The sequence below is a fragment of the Tursiops truncatus genome, chromosome 11 (assembly GCF_011762595.2).
Source record: "Tursiops truncatus isolate mTurTru1 chromosome 11, mTurTru1.mat.Y, whole genome shotgun sequence".
NCBI classification, from domain to species: Eukaryota; Metazoa; Chordata; class Mammalia; order Artiodactyla; family Delphinidae; genus Tursiops; species Tursiops truncatus.
The window spans coordinates 95,824,875-95,842,224 of record NC_047044.1 but is presented as its reverse complement, the minus strand read 5'-3'; the positions used below and the strand labels follow the sequence as shown (position 1 = coordinate 95,842,224).

General features: G+C 54.9%; 3 protein-coding genes and 1 non-coding gene across 5 annotated transcripts in view; 1 reads left to right on the top strand and 3 right to left on the bottom strand.

The window, feature by feature from the left end:
• Nucleotides 1-2,982: 2,982 nt before the first annotated feature.
• PHB2 (prohibitin 2) lies at nucleotides 2,983-7,659 on the bottom strand. The gene is made up of 9 exons (XM_073789091.1): nucleotides 7,389-7,659; nucleotides 7,142-7,226; nucleotides 6,753-6,832; nucleotides 5,684-5,868; nucleotides 5,144-5,273; nucleotides 4,938-5,041; nucleotides 4,446-4,523; nucleotides 3,496-4,084; nucleotides 2,983-3,313 (listed from the first exon to the last, which is right to left on the bottom strand). Exons 1-8 carry the CDS (start codon nucleotides 7,513-7,515, stop codon nucleotides 4,004-4,006), a joined length of 870 nt encoding a protein of 289 aa, XP_073645192.1. The 5' UTR covers nucleotides 7,516-7,659; the 3' UTR covers nucleotides 2,983-3,313; nucleotides 3,496-4,003.
• LOC117314383 (small nucleolar RNA U89) lies at nucleotides 4,614-4,869 on the bottom strand. The gene has a single exon (XR_004529130.1). It is a non-coding gene; the product is annotated as a small nucleolar RNA U89 (small nucleolar RNA).
• Nucleotides 7,660-7,817: 158 nt separating the features above from the next.
• EMG1 (EMG1 N1-specific pseudouridine methyltransferase) lies at nucleotides 7,818-13,815 on the top strand. 2 transcript variants are annotated; one of them, XM_004314765.4, is made up of 6 exons: nucleotides 7,822-8,069; nucleotides 12,229-12,330; nucleotides 12,440-12,581; nucleotides 12,945-13,003; nucleotides 13,081-13,230; nucleotides 13,540-13,815. In XM_004314765.4, exons 1-6 carry the CDS (start codon nucleotides 7,902-7,904, stop codon nucleotides 13,651-13,653), a joined length of 735 nt encoding a protein of 244 aa, XP_004314813.1. In that variant the 5' UTR covers nucleotides 7,822-7,901; the 3' UTR covers nucleotides 13,654-13,815. The 2 variants fall into 2 exon arrangements, with proteins under 2 accessions (XP_019781574.1, XP_004314813.1); XM_019926015.3 differs by lacking the exon at nucleotides 13,081-13,230 and having other exon boundaries at nucleotides 7,818-8,069.
• Nucleotides 13,816-14,034: 219 nt separating this feature from the next.
• Nucleotides 14,035-17,350, bottom strand: part of LPCAT3 (lysophosphatidylcholine acyltransferase 3) — a 29,882-nt gene continuing 26,566 nt past the window's right edge. The window contains exons 8-13 of the mRNA XM_033867082.2: nucleotides 16,759-16,845; nucleotides 16,500-16,666; nucleotides 15,139-15,286; nucleotides 14,905-15,063; nucleotides 14,669-14,797; nucleotides 14,035-14,441 (exon numbers count right to left, since the gene is read on the bottom strand). Coding sequence (XP_033722973.1) covers nucleotides 14,681-14,797; nucleotides 14,905-15,063; nucleotides 15,139-15,286; nucleotides 16,500-16,666; nucleotides 16,759-16,845 — 678 coding nt within the window. The 3' untranslated portion in view covers nucleotides 14,035-14,441; nucleotides 14,669-14,680. The remainder of the gene's footprint in view (nucleotides 14,442-14,668; nucleotides 14,798-14,904; nucleotides 15,064-15,138; nucleotides 15,287-16,499; nucleotides 16,667-16,758; nucleotides 16,846-17,350) is intronic.

Here is a 17,350-nt window from a genome sequence, read left to right as displayed (position 1 = left end):
GAATAAGTACAGACAAGAATTGAGAAGGACGCAAACAAAGGTGTGGGGGTGTTAGGGAGCGAGAAGGCAGAGCTGGGATTGGGCGACACAGCTCAGCTCCCAGGAGCTATCGCCCTCCAGGGGGTGCGTGGGTGGAGCATCACCTGTGGGCCTCAGGGCCCCTCTCCCAGCAACGCCCTTTCTATCCCAGCTTGAGCCACACAAAAGAAAGGCGGGTCCCATCCCCTCTCACCCGCCCTCGGGCTGACTGCCCGGCGGCTGGGACTTGGACTCTCCAGGGCTGTGAGGTGGGTCTAGGGGCAGCTCTGCCCGGCGGGGTGCCCGGCCCCTCTGGAGAGCAGAGCCAGGGCTGCAGGAGAGCAGCTCAGAACCTGAATCGGCCGGGTCAGTGCCGACGCTCCAGGCCAGCTTGGGACTCTTGGCAGGAGGGGGGGCACCCCAATACTAAAGGTGAGGACAGAGAGGCGCCCCTGGGGGACCCGCCTGCCCTCCACACAGGTGGGCACCAGGCAGGGGCACAACCCAGTCCCTGCTGAGCTGAGCCCTCTCTGCCCTCAGGCTCTCGGGCAGGGGCCTGGGGGAAGGGGCTAGCCGGGGGTGGGAGTGGCCGTGGGGCGAGGCCAAGGAGGAAGGCGAAGGGGGCGAAGACAACCCGTCCCTCTGTCCCTCCGACACCAGGCTCCCTGGTCTGGGCCCCGGGGCAGAGGAGGCAGGTAGGAGAGGAGAGACCACGGCCGAGGGCCCGAGGGTCGGGGCCTGCCGGGGTGACCAGGCCTCAGAGGAGGCGCCTGCGGCTGGCGCTGGGAGGGAAGGGGTTAAGGCAGCGGGGGGTGCAGCCTATGGCTGGAGGACACACCTGTGCGCAGGGGCGGCGGGCGGGGCCCAGGTAGGAGCCTGCGCTGCCCGGCAGGCGAGAAGGAAGGAGGAAGAGTGGAGGCCAGGGCGGCTTCTAGGCCTTGACTCCCGAGCCCCGATTCCTCCTCCTCTCCACGGCCCTCGCCCCCTGGGGGGCAGGCGGCCTGGTGGCAGGTAAAGGCGGGCGGAAGAGGGGTCCTGGGGCTGAGTGAGGGACTGCTGGGGTGGGGGGGGGTGCTGAGGGTGGTGAGCTGGTGCCTGGGGGGCAGGGAGAGGCTGGCGGGGCGGGGAGGGGGCTCAGGGCGGGGAAGAGATGGGCGGGGGGCTTCCGAAGCCTTGACCCGGCCTCAGTGGATCAGCAACCCGGGATGGGCCTGGTGACGGCTGCCGGGCTCACCCGGAAGTGTCCCCGGGGACACGGGCGGTGGGGGAGGGGAGCCAGGGCTCCGCAGCTCCACCGGGCGCCTGGGCGAGGACTGCCGGCCCGTCCGGGCGGTGGGGTGGGGGCCCCCGTCTTACCCAGCAGTGTTTGGGTGCTGGTTGAGAGTCTCTAATACTGCCGGGTAATGATGGAGGCCCCTGCCCCGTGCCAGCGACGCCCACCGCCCCGGGCCCCCAGCACCCAGCTGGCCGTGCCGCCCACTCCCGAGCCTCCCCCAGCCCTGGAGGCCCCTTCCTCTTGAGCAGAGGGTGCTGAGAAAGAGGTGGCCCTCGGTTGGCTGTTGGCTGGTTGCCCACGGAAGGGACACAATGGCCCCAGCCCCTCCCCCAACCCAGTGTGATTTGTCATCTGGAGGACCCAGAACCCACAGCTTGACCCTGCGCTGGGGATTGGCTCGCAGACTTTCAATAGACCTCAGCTGGCCTGCGGCCAGGGTCCTTGGAGCGACGGCCGGCTTCAGCCCTGACGCCTGTGGCCGGCTCTGGGTCCATCTTCCAGCACAGTGTTGGATGGTCTAATGCTGAAGCTCCTAACACTGTCTGGTAAAGATGGCCCCCGGCCGGCGCCCTCGGCAATGACCTTCACGGAGCCCTGAAGACCACGGAGGCCTCCAGACCAGCAACCTCTGACCTTTACCCTTGGGGAGGGGGGGTTAAGTCTCTAGGAAAGGTAAACAATGGGAGGAGACAAAATGGCTGCCTCGGAGACGCAGCGGGACTTGGGAACACGTTGGTTCTCTGGGCACCTCCATCCTCCTCCTGCCTCGGGAATGCGAAGGAAATAAAATGCGGATGGGACTTGGGCGGACTCGTTCTGCGCATTCACCTCTCACCTTGGGCTTCCAGTTCCTCAGGGCTGGGGCGGCCACATCTGCTTGGTCTCCCCGTCCCTTTCATGACAACCTGCAGAGCAGGGGACAGTTAATCTACTTTCTTCAAAAACCGAAGCAGCTGAAGGCGAACCCAGGCCCTCTGCCCTCTAACCCCACCACTAAGAATTCCAGGATTCCTACCTACACTTTCGCCCCGGCACGGCTGGGGTGGCACGTGGGCACAGCCAGCGGCCTCGTTTCTCTACCGCCCGACGACCCTCAGTGAGGGCGGCGCCGGGAAGGGACGAGGCGCCTGTCCCGTTGGGGGCCCAGGGCTGTGGGAGTGAAGAGCCCACCTCCAGAGGTCGAGCCCTGACTGAGAGACTGAAGTGTGGGTAGCCTGCAGCAGGCGACACGGTCCGCCAGCCGTCTGAACACGTAAACCCCCTGATGAGCACAAGTGGTCTCCCCACAGCTGCATGGAGCCCTGGTACCAAGGAAGCAGCTCCTGTTGGGGTCATCAGATTTTTGGTCTAGCTCAGCAAAGCCACAGCTGCTCCAGCCTTTAAAAAAGGAGATGTTGGTAAGCAAAGGGCTGATGCGGTTTAGGAGGGTGGGGTGGGGAGTGCAGCTGGCCTCGGACTCCAGGACTCGCAGTTCCCACCCTGGGTCCTGTTCTGGATCCGGCTCTGAGGGCTTCCAGGGTGAGAGCGGCAGGCCCCGGCTCTCCCTACCGGCCCCGGCTCTCCCTACCTGCCCCGGCCGGTGTCCTCGCGCCCCCTGCTGGAAGAGACGAAGAAGGACCCAGGAGTGCTCGGTGTGAGCGTGCGCATGCGTGCCTCCCCAGCCCAGTTCAGACACCAGAGGCTTTGACTTCGGATTAAGTAATAAACATTTATTGAGAATCTCTGGGGTGGTGGTTGTTGCTTCTGACCACGAGGGAGGAACCAACCCTGCAGGAAATCACACAGTCCCAACACCTCTGGCCGACACAGGGAGGAAAGTCACTCCCCTGAAAATGGTCAGTCTTTGTTCACCCGAGAAGGGCTGGGAGGACAGATGCAGAGGGACCATCACTTGACGGTGGGGGCGGGGTAGGGCCCCAAGCTGGCTCCTCAAAAACCGGGGAAGAAAAAGATCCACTTCCTCCCTGAGGGTGGAGTTCTTGTTCAGCAGTTCATTTCTTACCCTTGATGAGGCTGTCACTGTGGAAATGAGACAGACGGTGACATTATTGGGGGGGACGTACCTGTGAGAGGCAGAGCACCTCGGGCCACTCCCTCCTCAACTACCCTCCTCCCTGAATGTGTGGGTGGGGAGGTGAGAAAGGTGATGTGGGGGGGAAAAGGCAGGACCCCACAGAAACAAGGATGCACCATCAACTTACCTTCCCCTGTGGACGCCAGGTCACCAGATGAACAGGAAACACAGAACGACAAGAGAAAGGTACATGTGACTTGACAGTTTCATGCCCCACCCAACTCTAAACCTCCTCCGCTCCCAAGGGAAAAAGACAAGTACGCTGGAAGCCCGGAATCTCAGGCTCTGGGAAGACTTGCTCCCTGGCCACTGCCATTTCTCACCCCTGCTTTCCCAGCATCCTTCCGTGCCCCAGAGCAGCTCCCGAGGAAGAACAGCCAGTATCATCTTTTACCACTTTTCACTTAAAAACTTTACAATTAAAGTGCTTTTTACGTGAATAATCCCACTGGATCGCATAAAATCAATCCTGTGAGATTCAAGTTAGGAATTGTCAACCACCCACTTTTCTAAGTGCTTCAGAGACATGGTGTTTTCAAGGGTCACACGAGTAAGCTGGTAACGGGCGCCAGAGCCCAGGTGGCCAGACTCCGGCCCTTGTTCTGTGTCAACACCCCACCTGAAGGCCATGCCTCTCACCGGGTGAAACTTTCATCCTGTAGGTTCAGCACAAGGTTGTCAGCAGTGAGAAAGACACGATTCTGTGATGTGGCGATCTACAGGGCAGAAAGTAAGATGGATGTTTGTACCAAGCAAAAAAGACCTTGATTCCTGCCCTTGCAATTCAGTAACCACTGGTGGAACACGTGTGGGTTACGAACAGCGAAGTGGTGATGTGACAGCCACGGTTTCTGCGCTCACACAAGGATCCAGAGCAGCGAGCAACTGTGATGCATTAGGTCCACAAGAGGCATGAACAAAAGGTCAGGGGCGCCCAGGGGACACCATTTTCGATGGGAGGAGGAGTGTCAGAGAAGCCAGTTTGAATAGAAATCCGAACACGCAAGACCCTAATTCCCTCATTTCAATGTGTAGAAACACCTTCCCCCCTCAAGGCGGCCTTGAGCTCACACTCACCGTCTTGGAGATGTTCTGGGCTGCCCGAATCTTGCGCAGCTTGATGTAGCCTGGGTTCTTGCCCAGAGCTTCTCCCAGGTGAGCAGGGTGGGGTTAAGGGTTCACACAAGGCCAGATCTCAGCTGGGGCTGCACCCTATGACTCGGCTCACTCAGCCGTCCTCTGGGCTGTCAGATCCAAGGTTGCGCTCAGGTGGCTCGTGCCCAGCCCTACTTTGCCCCTACCTGTAGGCCTCCCCGCAGGCAGCTGCCGGGAACAGGAGGCAGCAGCACAGATGGAGGCAAGGCCAGCAGTGCTATTGATCTGCCTTACAGCGAGGAGCCAGGCCTCAGGTGCCCCACTGAGACTTCAGATCCCACCCGGCACCCCAACCCCCCAGGGGTCAGAGAGCACGGTTCGCATTCGCCTTAGTCTCATCAGCCAGCCCACAGGGCCGGGTGGGAAGCAGAGTGTTCCAGGGGCTGGGCTGAGAGCTCTGCAGCAGAAGGATATCATCTTGGCGGCCTCAGCCTCACCCTCGGCCTGCACGATCTTCTGCCGCTGTTCCTGCTTCGCTTTTTCCACCAGGAACTGGGCCCGCTGGGCCTCCTGCTGGGCTGTAGCGGGAGAGAACCGGGGTCACAGAGGTAAGGTGTCAGGAACCCCGTCCCTCCTCCTGCTTCCTCAGAAACCCCTGCCTGACTCCCCTTGCGACTCACCCACTTGTTTAGCTTCTACAGCAGCTGTGTATTCTCGGCTAAAGCTCAGCTCAGTGATGGCTACGTCATCCAGTATGAGGCTGAAGTCCTTGGCCCTCTCTGTCAGCTCCCGTCGGATCAACAAGGACACCTGGTGGCCGGGGGGAGGAGAGAGGGGCGTTGAGGGGACTGGAGAACTGAAAGGAAGGCGTGCTTCTGTGATCGTCAGAATCCCAGATCTCCGGAGAACCGCAGAAAGTGCGCTAACCCCTTCTTAGTTCCTCATTAGGCCAGTTGAGCTGGGAAGGACTTGGGTCACGCTGACTCCTCCACGCTGTACCAACCCCACACACACGCCTGGACCACTTTTCTCCCATGCAGCCCGACACTAACTGCTATCGAGCTCCAATCTTGGCTCTCCTTGTTTCCCACGGTGGCCATCTGCACAGCTTTTTGGGGGCAACGGACCTCGGGTCACTACCCTTTCCTAACACCCAGTGTGCTGGGCCTAGGAGGGAAATGCTGATGCTACGCAGATGGTGATGGGAGCCAGAGCCAGACCTGGGCCCGCTGGGTGATCAGCTGGGAGGCGTTGAACTTGGCCACCACGCTCTTGAGCACCTCGTTGACGATGGATGGCAACACGCGCTCCTCGTAATCCAGCCCCAGGCGCTGGTACATGCTGGGAAGCTCCGCGGCGTTGGGTCTGGACAGCACCCGCAGGGAGATGTTCACCATCTGCAGGTCTAAGCGTGAGGTTAGCAGTGGCTGGGCAAGGCCACGGGGGCCTCACCTGGCTTCCTAGCAAAGCCTCCCTCCCCAAGCATTTTCTCCTCTGGCTTCTCTCTTTACCCAGGGCAATGCCCTGTGGTCCGGAACTGCCCCGCGGGGAGAAGAGTGATTCGGCACAGACCAAATGCGTCCTTGTCCACTGTCAAGTCTTCTCTACCCACAACCCTCCTCCAGTAAAGCTGACCTTTCTTTTCGCTACTCTACTTTAGGCTCTGTTACACTGTACCATAATCCTGAACTAGACTGTAAGGACTTGAGAACAGAGATGGTGTTTTGTGAATCCTTGATTTCTTAGGGCCTAGGGTTTCGGGAATATTAAGCAACCTGCACTAAAAATCGTGCAAAACAGTACGTTACAGGTGAGCTACTTGCCTCATTGTGAACGTGTGTGTGTGTGTGTGTGTGTGTGTGTGTGTGTGTGTAAGGGTTGGTCTGGGGAATCTCAAAGGCACAGCTTCTGTGAATGGTCTAGGAGGGAACAGGTGCACCAGTGAAAAGTGCAGCCAAGTTTCCCCAGGACAGAGCGTACCAGTAGATTAATGAGTCAAAGAATTAAAAGAAAGGTTTTAAAACAAAGCTTTGTTCTAGGCAGTGACTAAGACAAAGGACAAACAATGCTCTCACCGAGTTCACGTTAAGGGGGAGGAACAGTTGAAAAATGTACAAACACACAGCGTGTCCAGAATGTACTCCTTGAACTCCAGAAGCAGGTACCTTTATTTTAGCTTGTTTGCAAAGGTGGAAATGAAGGCCCAAGAGATCTGACACTCCCATCTTGCCTAGTCTCTGGCTAGGCTCCCTTGTTTACTGCCAGTGGCACCCCAGTGCCCAGACCTACCTTTGGAGCCTGTGGGGGAGGAAATTTTTCGGGGTCTGGCGCGAATGTCATAGATGATGGGGTACTGGAACCAGGGGATCCTGGAGGGGAGGGAACAGGGACAGGGATTAGGATACTACCGTTTCCCTAGTTTTGTCCGGTTTTCCTTCACCACGTGTTTCTTGGCCTGCTCCTCCTCTTAATGACCACGGTCAAAAAGAAATTCTCTTTTCCCTCCGGAGAACAACAGTATGTGCTCCTGAAGATGTGGCCAGCACGCACTGTTCTGGGAAATGGGGTGAGGAGAGTGAAGAGCGGCGCGGAATCCCGCTGAAAGTCCTCCCACAGCCATAGGTGGGTCGGCGTTCAAGGGTGAAGGGTCAGGGTCAGTCCGCTCTGCCCGCCATTACCTGAAGTGAAGGCCCTCGGCCAGAATGGTGTCCTGCTGCACACCTCCGATCCGATTAAAGAAAATGGCTCTGTGCCCTCCTTCCACTGCAGGGAGAGGAGTAGGGGTCAGCCCAGGCCGGGCTCAGAGTACGTGCCAGCCTCTGGTGGGGCGGGGTGAGGGGCTGGGTGAGCGCGGGGACCTGGCGGGGCTGGGCAGGGGTCCGGGAAGGTCGGGCGGAGTCCGGAGGGCAGGCTGAGGTTGCTCACCGGTGAACACCGACTCGCGGACGCCGTAGGCCACGGCGCCGGCCCCCAGCAGCAGCTTCAGCGCCGTGCCCATGCCCCGGGGCCCGGAGGGCAGCCGTCCCGCTAAGTCCTTCAAGTTCTGGGCCATGTTCGGTCCTGAGGCCGGCGGCACCAGTGGTCCGAAGGGGGTGCCGGCCCGCCTCTACAGCTCTCCAGTTTACGGATCGCACTCTCCACACGAGGGTCCGGCTTCAGGTGCTCGCGGGAGAAAGGGCACCGGAAGTGCGTTCCCTTCTAAACTCTCCCCCCAGCCTACGGCGGACCCGAGCTTGCGGCACAGGAAGCACGCCTCTGGAAGTTCCCTCCCCTTTCTGGAACCCTGCCCTCCCAGAGCGGCTTCGGGAGCATCTGCAGCCAGCCGTCGCCATTTCCGAGCGCCCACTTTCAAAATGGCAGACGGAAGGAAGCTTGCATTTGGGGCGAGAGCGAGGCCCTAGTTTAAGGACGTTACACAATTTCCGGTCCGGTTGCAAGATGGCAGCGCCCGGTGGTGGATTCCAACCTCGTGAGCGGCGCGCCGCGGAGCAGGAAGAGGACTGGGATGCTGTGACGCCCAAGCGGCCCCGACTCGGGGTGGGAAGCAAGATCGGAGGCCGTAGGCTCATTGTGGTGCTGGAAGGGGCCAGTCTGGAGACAGTCAAGGTAGTTTCGGACTAGGGGGTGAAGAGCTAGTAGTAGATCGATAGGATGGGAACAGGTTGGGTGAGGGTGATGGGCTCAAAGTGGATGGAGAAAGCGGAGACAGGTGAAACATGCTTTGGAGAAAGAGTGGCCTAATCGACTGTCTCTTCCTTTAACACGGGTCGGCAGTGCTCGTTTTCTTTGCCCTTGAATCCCATTGCAGCCGTCACATGCTTGCTTCCGATTGATTTACTAGGATTCTATGGTAACCCTAACCCCATCCCCAACCCCCGAGTCGTCTAAGGGGAAGGGGTTTCGTCCATCGCGTCGTCCCGCTTTATCCCAAGACAAGCTTACTAGGTAGAGGGGAAAGGTAGTTACTGCAGCTCAGTCTTCCCACCCTTTTATTTGTAAGGACTTAATGTCTTAATACGTTGAAAGGTGTCTGTCACTCTCCTTTATATTATAACTATAATTTATATTATATTTATATTATAAATTTATATTATATTATATAAATTTATATTATAAATATAATTATATTATTATAATTATAAATTATATAAATTTATATTATAAATATAATTATATTATCATAATTATAAATTATATAAATTTATATTATAAATATAATTATATTATTATAATTATAATAGATTTATAATCTGTACATTTCAAAACACTGCCTGGACCAGATTATCATTAATACTTTCACATCTTTATTTTTACTTATCATTGGACTCTTCTCCCGAAAAAATCCGGCAGTTCCCCGTCTTAAAAATTTGTGCAGTGTTCTCATTCTTTATGATATTGTTTCTCATACTGTTTAGAACTAAACTTGTTCAGTGAGTAGGGCCAGAAGAAATAGCACTGGTTTAGAAGCCAGACCCGGATTTTAATCTTGGTTCTTACACTAATTTCAAGTGTGTGATTTTGAGAAAACAAGTTTGTCCTTAGTTTGTAAAGCGGGGGTTAATACTTTGCAGGGGGACTGTAATGAAAGTGCTTTAATAGTACCTTGCCATAGTAATCCGAGTGCAATTCAGTTCCAGCTTTTCTTCCTCAACCACTATGGCACTTTATAAAGCTTGCAGTTTAGAAAACTGTTTTCTTTTTTCAAACGAGCAGCTCATCAGGTTTCCTTTCATTTTCTTCTATAATTGATATTTCTAACCTAATTATAGGTTCATATATTCATCTCTCACTTCATTGCCGCTGTCTCCCCAGGCTATTAATTCTGAGCATCACTTAACCACTTCATTTCTTCATATCTGTGGGGATGACAGTAGTACCTATTTTACTGGGCTGTTGGAAGGATTAAAGGAGTTAAGATGTGGAAAGGGTTTAGAATAATTTCTGTCACTTGGAAATAGTTGTTATTATTATTCTTGATTCAGGTTACTTATTAGGAAGTTGAAAAGGTTGTGGGCAAATTAAAGTTCCTAGAGCATGCTCCGGAATAAATTAGGCCAGTTGTCATTAATGGTACTCCAAGGGTGATGGACTCCACAGCTGGTTGAAATCTTCCATACTGTTAGCTTTTGTCTTCCTTGTGCTGATACCTCTTGCTTCTGCAAGCCTCATCTGGGCCTGCACTCTCCATTTATTCTTTTTCAATTTTTAAAAATTGTTTATTTTTTATTAGAGTGTAATTGCTTTACAATGTTGTGTTAGTTTCTGCTGTACAATGAAGTGAATCAGCTATATGTATACGTATATCCCCCCCTTTAAAAAATTAATTAATTTGGTTGTGCTGGGTCTTAGTTGGGGCAGGCGGGCTCCTTAGTTGCGGCTCCAGGGCTCCTTAGTTGTGGCATGCGAACTCTTAGTTGCAGCATGCATGTGGGATCTAGTTCCCTGACCAGGGATCGAACCCTGTGTTGGGAGCACAGGGTCTTATCCACTGCACCACCAGGGAAGTCACTCCATTTATTCTTCGTACTCCAACCTCACTGGCCTTCTTTAAGCTCTTTGAAAGCACTACGTTCTCTTATACCTTAAGGTCATTGCAGATAATGTTGTTTAACTGCAAGCACCCTTTACTCGACTCTTTGCTTTATTAATTCCTACTTAATGTTGATTCATTTAACAATTATTGAGCCTATTAGGCTACTCCTTTTTCAGTTATTAGGTTAAATGTTACTTTCCCATAGAAATGACTCCCTTCCTGGTATAAATCAGGTCCTCATAATTCTTTAGTGAACCGTTTAGTTTTCCTTCGTAATGTTTATCACAATTCGCATTAAGTATTCATGTGCTTGTTTAGTTTGTCTCTTCCACTAGAAGGCTATAATGAGGACAGAGAATAAGGTTTTAAAAATTCTTGTATCTCCAGTGCCTATTACAGAATTACACATGGTATTCATTCTCTGATTATTCTAGTTAGTGGTTTTCAAGCTTATTAACCACAGCCCACAATAAAAAAAATTACATCGTGAGCCAGTATGCGCACTTAATTATACGAAGCCGAAAGTTCCATAAGGCTTTACTTACCATGACTATACTTGAAGTACTCTGATGTTTTCTATTCTGTTCCATTAAGAGAACGAAAACCCTGGTTATAACTTACTAATGGGTCAAAACTAGATTCTTCTATTCAAGAGGTTCTTTTTCTTCTATAACTAAGAGTGTCCCATGGACTTAGTTCTTGGTCCTTTGTTTTACTCTCTGTGACATTCTTGTTATTTCAGTTACTCAGTTAATTTCAAAATCTATATGCCTCTTCCCCCAAACTTTTTGGAGTCATATCTCAAGATGTTGCCGGACATACAAATGTGTTGATACATAAAAACTTGGCCTTTTCGAAACCTGTGTTTGTACTTACTGGTATGTTTTTATTTTTTTTAATTTATTTTTTTTAAGTCTTTTAATAGAGTACTTGGAAAGCTACGTATTTTTTTTTAATAAATTTACTTATTTATCTTTGGCTGTGTTGTGTCTTCGTTTCTGTGCAAGGGCTTTCTCCAGTTGCAGCGAGCGGGGGCCACTCTTCATCGCGGTGCACGAGCCTCTCACTGTTGCGGCCTCTTGTTGCAGAGCACAGGCTCCAGACCCGCAGGCTCAGTAGTTGTGGCTCACGGGCCCAGTTGGTCCGCGGCATGTGGGATCCTCCCAGACCAGGGCTCGAACCTGTGTCGCCTGCATTAGCAGGAGGATTCTCAACCACTGCGCCACCAGGGAAGCCCTACTGGTATGTTTTTAAACTTCTTATTGACCACCCTATATTGCTCCTCAGGGCTCTGATTTGCAGTTGTTTCTTTTAGCGGTTGCTCACATGCCTTAAAATTGGAACCACCCCTCTTTGTTTTACTTATGAGAACGTTCCTTGGTTAAACTACCTCTTGCCTCATTAGAATTTTCACATTTCTTCCTGCTCAGACTTGCAGCTCTTTGTGCATGTTTGTTTTAAGCAACCTGAGGGTAGTGACCGCGTATGTTTTGCCCAGTGTCTACATAATGCTTTTGTGATAAACAAGCATTCAGTCTTGCTCATTAACCTCACTTCTGCCTGGTTCCAGAATCCCTCACTGGCTTTGCCTAATACCCATAGGTTTTAAAATTAAATCTAGTTTAGGGACTTCCCTGGTGGCACAGTGGTTAAGAATCTGCCTGCCAATGCAGGGGACACGGGTTCGAGTCCTGGTCCGGGAAGATCCCATGTGCCACGGAGCAACTAAGCCCGTGCACCACAACTACTGAGCCTGCGCTCCAGAGCCCGCGAGCCACAACTACTGAAGCCCACGCGCCTAGAGCCTGTGCTCCGCAACAAGAGAAGCCGCCGCAGTGAGAAGCCGGCACACCGCAATGAAGAGCAGCCCCCGCTCGCTGCAACTAGAGAACACCTGTGCGCAGCAACAAAGACCCAGCGCAGCCAAAAATAAATAAATTTTAAAAAATTCAATGCAGTTTAGATCCTGTGGAATCACAGGCTGCACTCTTCCTCCCTTTTCCCTCCAAGACCAGTTATGGGATGGGGTGTGGGGGGAGGACGTGGCCACACAGTAATCCCCTGGACGGTTTTCAGGGCCGCACACTGTGTGTCTGATTTAGTAGGTCTGGAGTGGACATGAGAATGTGACTGTCTAACAGGTTTCCAGATGTTGCTGGTTGGGGACCACCTGAGAACCGCTGTTCCAGGTAAAAGCTTATGTTGCTCTTGACCTTGTTCCCTGTTCGTCAGGTGGGGAAGACGTATGAGCTGCTCAACTGTGACAAGCACAAGTCCATGTTGTTGAAGAACGGACGGGACCCTGGGGAAGTGAGACCAGACATAGCTCACCAGGTAACTCCAGGGACAGGGCTCAGGCCCCCGTGCCTCTGTATGGAAGGTAAGGCAGCTGCGTGTGACTTCTCTTCAGTCTTAACCGTGCCTTGGTCTCCGCCTCCCTCAGAGTTTACTGATGCTGATGGACAGTCCCCTGAACCGGGCTGGCTTGCTACAGGTTTATATCCACACGCAGAAGAATGTGCTGATTGAAGTGAACCCCCAGACTCGAATTCCCAGAACCTTTGACCGCTTCTGTGGCCTCATGGGTGAGATAGAAGCCTTAGGACTTAAACTTGGCAGTAGTGATGAAGCGAGAGGCAAAGGGATAAATTAAGTGTGGCATTTTTAAGTGGGGGAGGGGCACATGTGGCTGATTCCAGAACAGGGGGTCTGCGCTTTCTCCCCACGCACAGTGGGTACAGCCCGCGTGGGTTCCTGGCTGAGGAGCAGGGAGGGGGCCTGTCACCACACAACCAGTGATGTGCTCGACAGCTGCTTGGCCATGACGTTTCAGTCGTGTAGACACGCAGGGCGTGTGGAGCTCGCCTCACCTGAGGTTCTTCCTGGTTAAGTTACTGGGCATAGAGGCAGGCTCTCTGGCTAGCTCTGAACTCTTTTTTCTGCCCTAGTTCAGCTTTTACACAAACTCAGCGTTCGAGCAGCTGATGGCCCCCAGAAGCTCTTGAAGGTGAGGTGTTGACAGCTACTAGTTGGAGGTAGTGCTCTGGGAGTGTGTCTGGGGCTGATTTTTCTGTCTTTCTTTAGGTGATTAAGAATCCAGTGTCACATCACTTCCCGGTTGGGTGCATGAAAATCGGCACTTCTTTTTCCGCCCCGGTCGTCGGCGATGTGCGGGAGCTGGTGCCCAGCGGCGACCCTGTTGTCTTTGTGGTGGGGGCCTTTGCCCACGGCAGGGTAAGGCCTGGGCTCAGCTCTTAGATTCTTCCCGGAGCTGAAGCTCAGGACAGAATCCCAGGAGCACTTAGTGTTTTGATGATCCTTGTCCTTATAAGTTGGGGACAGATGAAGCTTCCATTTCCTGCCCCCAGGGCGCATCCTTTGAGGAATGCTGGCATATGTGGCATGGTCAAAGCCAGGGCCGTCTCCGTCCTTTGCTCACACTGGTATTAAACAGCACTGGGAAATGGTAGTTTTCCTGCCCTAGACAAGGGCTGAACCTGTGACGGAGTGACAGAGCCGGCTGACTGACTGCTCTCTCCCCAGCTGGATGTGGAGTACACAGAGAAGATGGTGTCCATCAGCAACTACCCACTCTCTGCTGCCCTCACCTGTGCAAAGCTCACCACAGCCTTTGAAGAAGCGTGGGGCGTCATCTGACAGAAGCACCCTAACCTGACACAGAGACTGTGGACATTGCTTCCCCGCCCCGGTGCCCAGCTGACTGCCGCAAGACCCCCTTCCTGCACCGAGACCGGGGTTTGCGTGGGTCCGGGCTGTACACCTGCTATTTGTTTATCTTATAAACATTGTTCTTGCAAACCTAGTTGTGCTTTGGGGATTCCTAAGCTCAGCAGCCTCTGATGGTGTGACCTGGCGTAACCCCTCAGACTCAGGAAGACATATATGAGGTTACAGTGTCTGCAGTTTGGCCCTGGGCTTCGCAGGTGGGCTTTGTGCCCTAAAGGAGGGAGCCCTGATTTCAGCCATGGCAGATGTGGAGGGCTGTGTCTGAAAGAAGGCAGTCAGGAGCGCTAGAAGTGAAAAACAACACACTGAGGTGACTTTATCTGGTACAATCCTAGGTAGAAAAGTGGAGCAGGTGGGGCTGTGCCCCTCCCCTCCCCCCATGGGGGGGGCGGAGGTAGCGGCACATATACAATCATCATAATAAATTGGCAGAAGAAAACCACAACAGATTCCTGGCTAGAGGGGGAGAGATAAGGCAACGTGCATGGGGGAGCCCAGAGGGGAGACAACGGGCCCCTCTACTCCTCCCACGAGAGTCTCCCCTTTGGCCCCAGATGGAGACGTGGCCGGCAGCAGAGGCACAGCTGGGGGAGCCCCGTCTTCCCGCACCCTGGCTTCTGGTTCTCTGTGCTCTGGGACGAAGGAGTGCTGTGGAAAGGGAGGCGAGTCGTTTCTGCACCAGTCCTGCTCTGGGCCACCTGCAAGGGGAGAAGGCGGGCGGGCAGGTTGGTCTCGCCTCCTAGTCCCTGGTCTGCAGCCCTTCCAGCTCCCTCCGGTCGCGCCTCAGGGCAGTCAGTGCCCCATGCTGTGCTTCCTGGAAGGCAGGCCCCGTGAGGTTCCCCCCGCATCTCCAGTACTACCCCTGCCCCAGTCTGTTGCTCTCTTCTGTAACCCGGTAGTTTCAGCTCAGCTGGAGGGATCTTACCAGGGAAATAGATTATTCCATTTTCTTTAACTTCTCTTTCCTCGGCACCAGTGCTTTGCGCACATAAGGCAATGTGAATAGTAGACTCAAGAAGAAGACGTGGCCAAGGAAATAGACGGATTTATACACCTGTGGAGGGATACAGGCCACCGCGGTAGACAGAGGGCCTGGATTCAGCCCCACTGCCTGAGGTTTCAGTGGCTCCCTCCCCTCCTGGCAGGCAGGCCCTCGTGTACCTTCAGCCATTTGTCCCACGTGAAGAGGCAGAAGGCAGTCATCGAGTAACCCATGAAGAGCCAGTGGATGGTCTGCTGCACCAGATAGTAGAGGGGCTGCAGGACCCTGACGGAGGCCAGGCTGCTCAGGGCTGGGCTGTCTTGAATCAGGCTGGCAGCCTGTGGAGGAAGGGGAGAGGGCTCAGCGCCTTACCCCTTCTCAGGCCCCTTTCATCCACCACCCTTAAGGTTTACCTGTCTTTCCACAATAACGATGAGGAATTCCATCTGAAAGCAGACCAGGTACCCTGAGTGGAGGCCGTGCCAGAGGGACAAGAACAGCAGTGAGAGGCCCTGGGACAGTTGTTTATTTCCAAGGAACTTGAGTCGTTTGAAGAAGTAACTAGAGAGAAGGGTGAGAAAGGATGAGACTCAGATCCATCCTGCCTCTGGGTTCTTGGAGCCCTTAGGGGTGCAGGGGTGGCGGCTGCTCCCACAGGGCCCCCTGGGGGAGGGGAGGCAGTGCCCTCCGATCACTTTATTTATTTATGGCTGCACTCGGTCTTCGTTGCTCCGCACGGGCTTTCTCTAGTTGCGGCGAGCGGGGGCTACTCTTACTTGCGGTGCGCGGGCTTCTCACTGCAGTGGCTTGTTGCGGAGCATGGGCTCTAGGCGCGCGGGCTTCAGTAGTTGTGGCTCGCGGGCTCTAGAGCGCAGGCTCAGTAGTTGTGGTGCATGGGCTTAGTTGCTCTGAGGCATGTGGGATCTTCCCGGACCAGGGCTGGAACCCGTGTCCCCTGCATTGGCAGGCGGATTCTTAACCACTGCGCCACCAGGGAAGCCCTTCCGATCACTTTAGAATGAAAGGCAGTGAAGCTGACGAGTCACGGTTTAGACAGAAAATAGACGTAAGGCTCAGCTGGGGCCCCACCTGGTACGACGGGTAGTGACGGAGGGCCTGCCAGGCGCCTGGTGCCGAGGCTGCAGCGGTGAGCGGGGCAGGCCCTGCACCCACACTGCTGACAGTGCCCCCACGCGTGGGACTGAGGAAGTGTTTGTGAACATAAGGCTGGCGGCAGAAGTGGGGTGAAAACCCAGCACTTGAGGCCATGTATGCCTTGTTTCTGTCTTTCAAAAATGACAGGGATGGGACTTCCCTGTGGTACAGTGGTTAAGAATCCGCCTGCCAATGCAGGGGACACGGGTTCCAGCCCTGGTCCGGGAAGATCCCACATGCTGCGGAGCAACTAGGCCCATGCGCCACAACTACTGAGCCTGAGCTCTAGAGCCCGTGAGCCACAACTATTGAGCCCAGGTGTCACAGCTACCAAAGCCTGCGCGCCTAGTGCCCGTGCTCCGCAACAGGAGAAGCCACCGCAGTGAGAAGCCCGCGCACCACAACGAAGAGTAGCCCCCGCTCGCCGCAACTGGAGAAAGCCCGTGCAGCAACGAAGACCCAATGCAGCCAAAAAAAAAAAGACAGGGACGGTTTGGGGGGGTTGGGTTGGGGACAAAAGTGGGTGTGGCTGGGGGTGTGAGAGTGACTGATGGGGGGGCCCCCCGAAGTGGGGAAAGCTGGAGGAAGTGACGTGCGACCTCCCCGGCTGGGCGCTTACCGGGCCACCCAGGCGTTGGTGTTGATGTTGAAAGAGGCGATGGTGCCCGTGAAGCGGGGGTCTGTCTCAAAGAGCCACACCTTCATGTTGGCGCAGGTGTCCCACTTGGCCCTCCCGAGCTCGTCAAGGCCGTGGAAGCCCAGCCCCGTCAGGATGCACACGCCTTCCTGAGGGAGCCACGGCGTAAGCGACCCCGCCGCTCTGCGCCGCACCCAGCCTGCAGCTCGTCTCGCTGCGGCCCTGGGCCCTCTCTCCTTACCGTGACCAGCCAACAGGCGACGTATTTGTACAGCACAACCTTGCCCCAGACCAGCATGTACAGGCAGCGGAACCAGAAGCTGCGGTTCTTGACAGGAGAGAAGGCATGAGCATTAGGGACACCGCCAGGCCAGGAGGGGCCCCCGTGCTCCCCGTCCTCACACGTGTGGCTGACTACTACCCCGTGTCCCCCCGACAGTCTGCCTAACTGCTTTGCAAGAGGCCAAGGGGACCCAGCAGGGAGCCCCCTCGGAGACGCCCTCAGACAGTGCTGTCCTCAACTCCTCTCCTACAGAGCCGGGCACCTGGGACACTAGCGCTGGGGGACTTTCACATCCACGTTCGACGTCAGCTGAAGGAGACCAACCTCCCCAGAGCCGGGACGGAGCCTGAGCCAGCACTCCCCCTCCCTGGGTCCTGAGCTCCTAGAGCCCTGGTCTGCCTGGGCCGGAGGGGGGCTCGAGCCGCCTGGCTGTAAGAGGGCGAGCTCGAGCCGCTGGGGGAAGGTCAGGGGTGCTGAAGTGCACCTGGCACAGCCCTGTGCCCGCGAAGGTCGTTCAGTGCTGGCTGATGAACGGGTCCCGGCCCGGCTG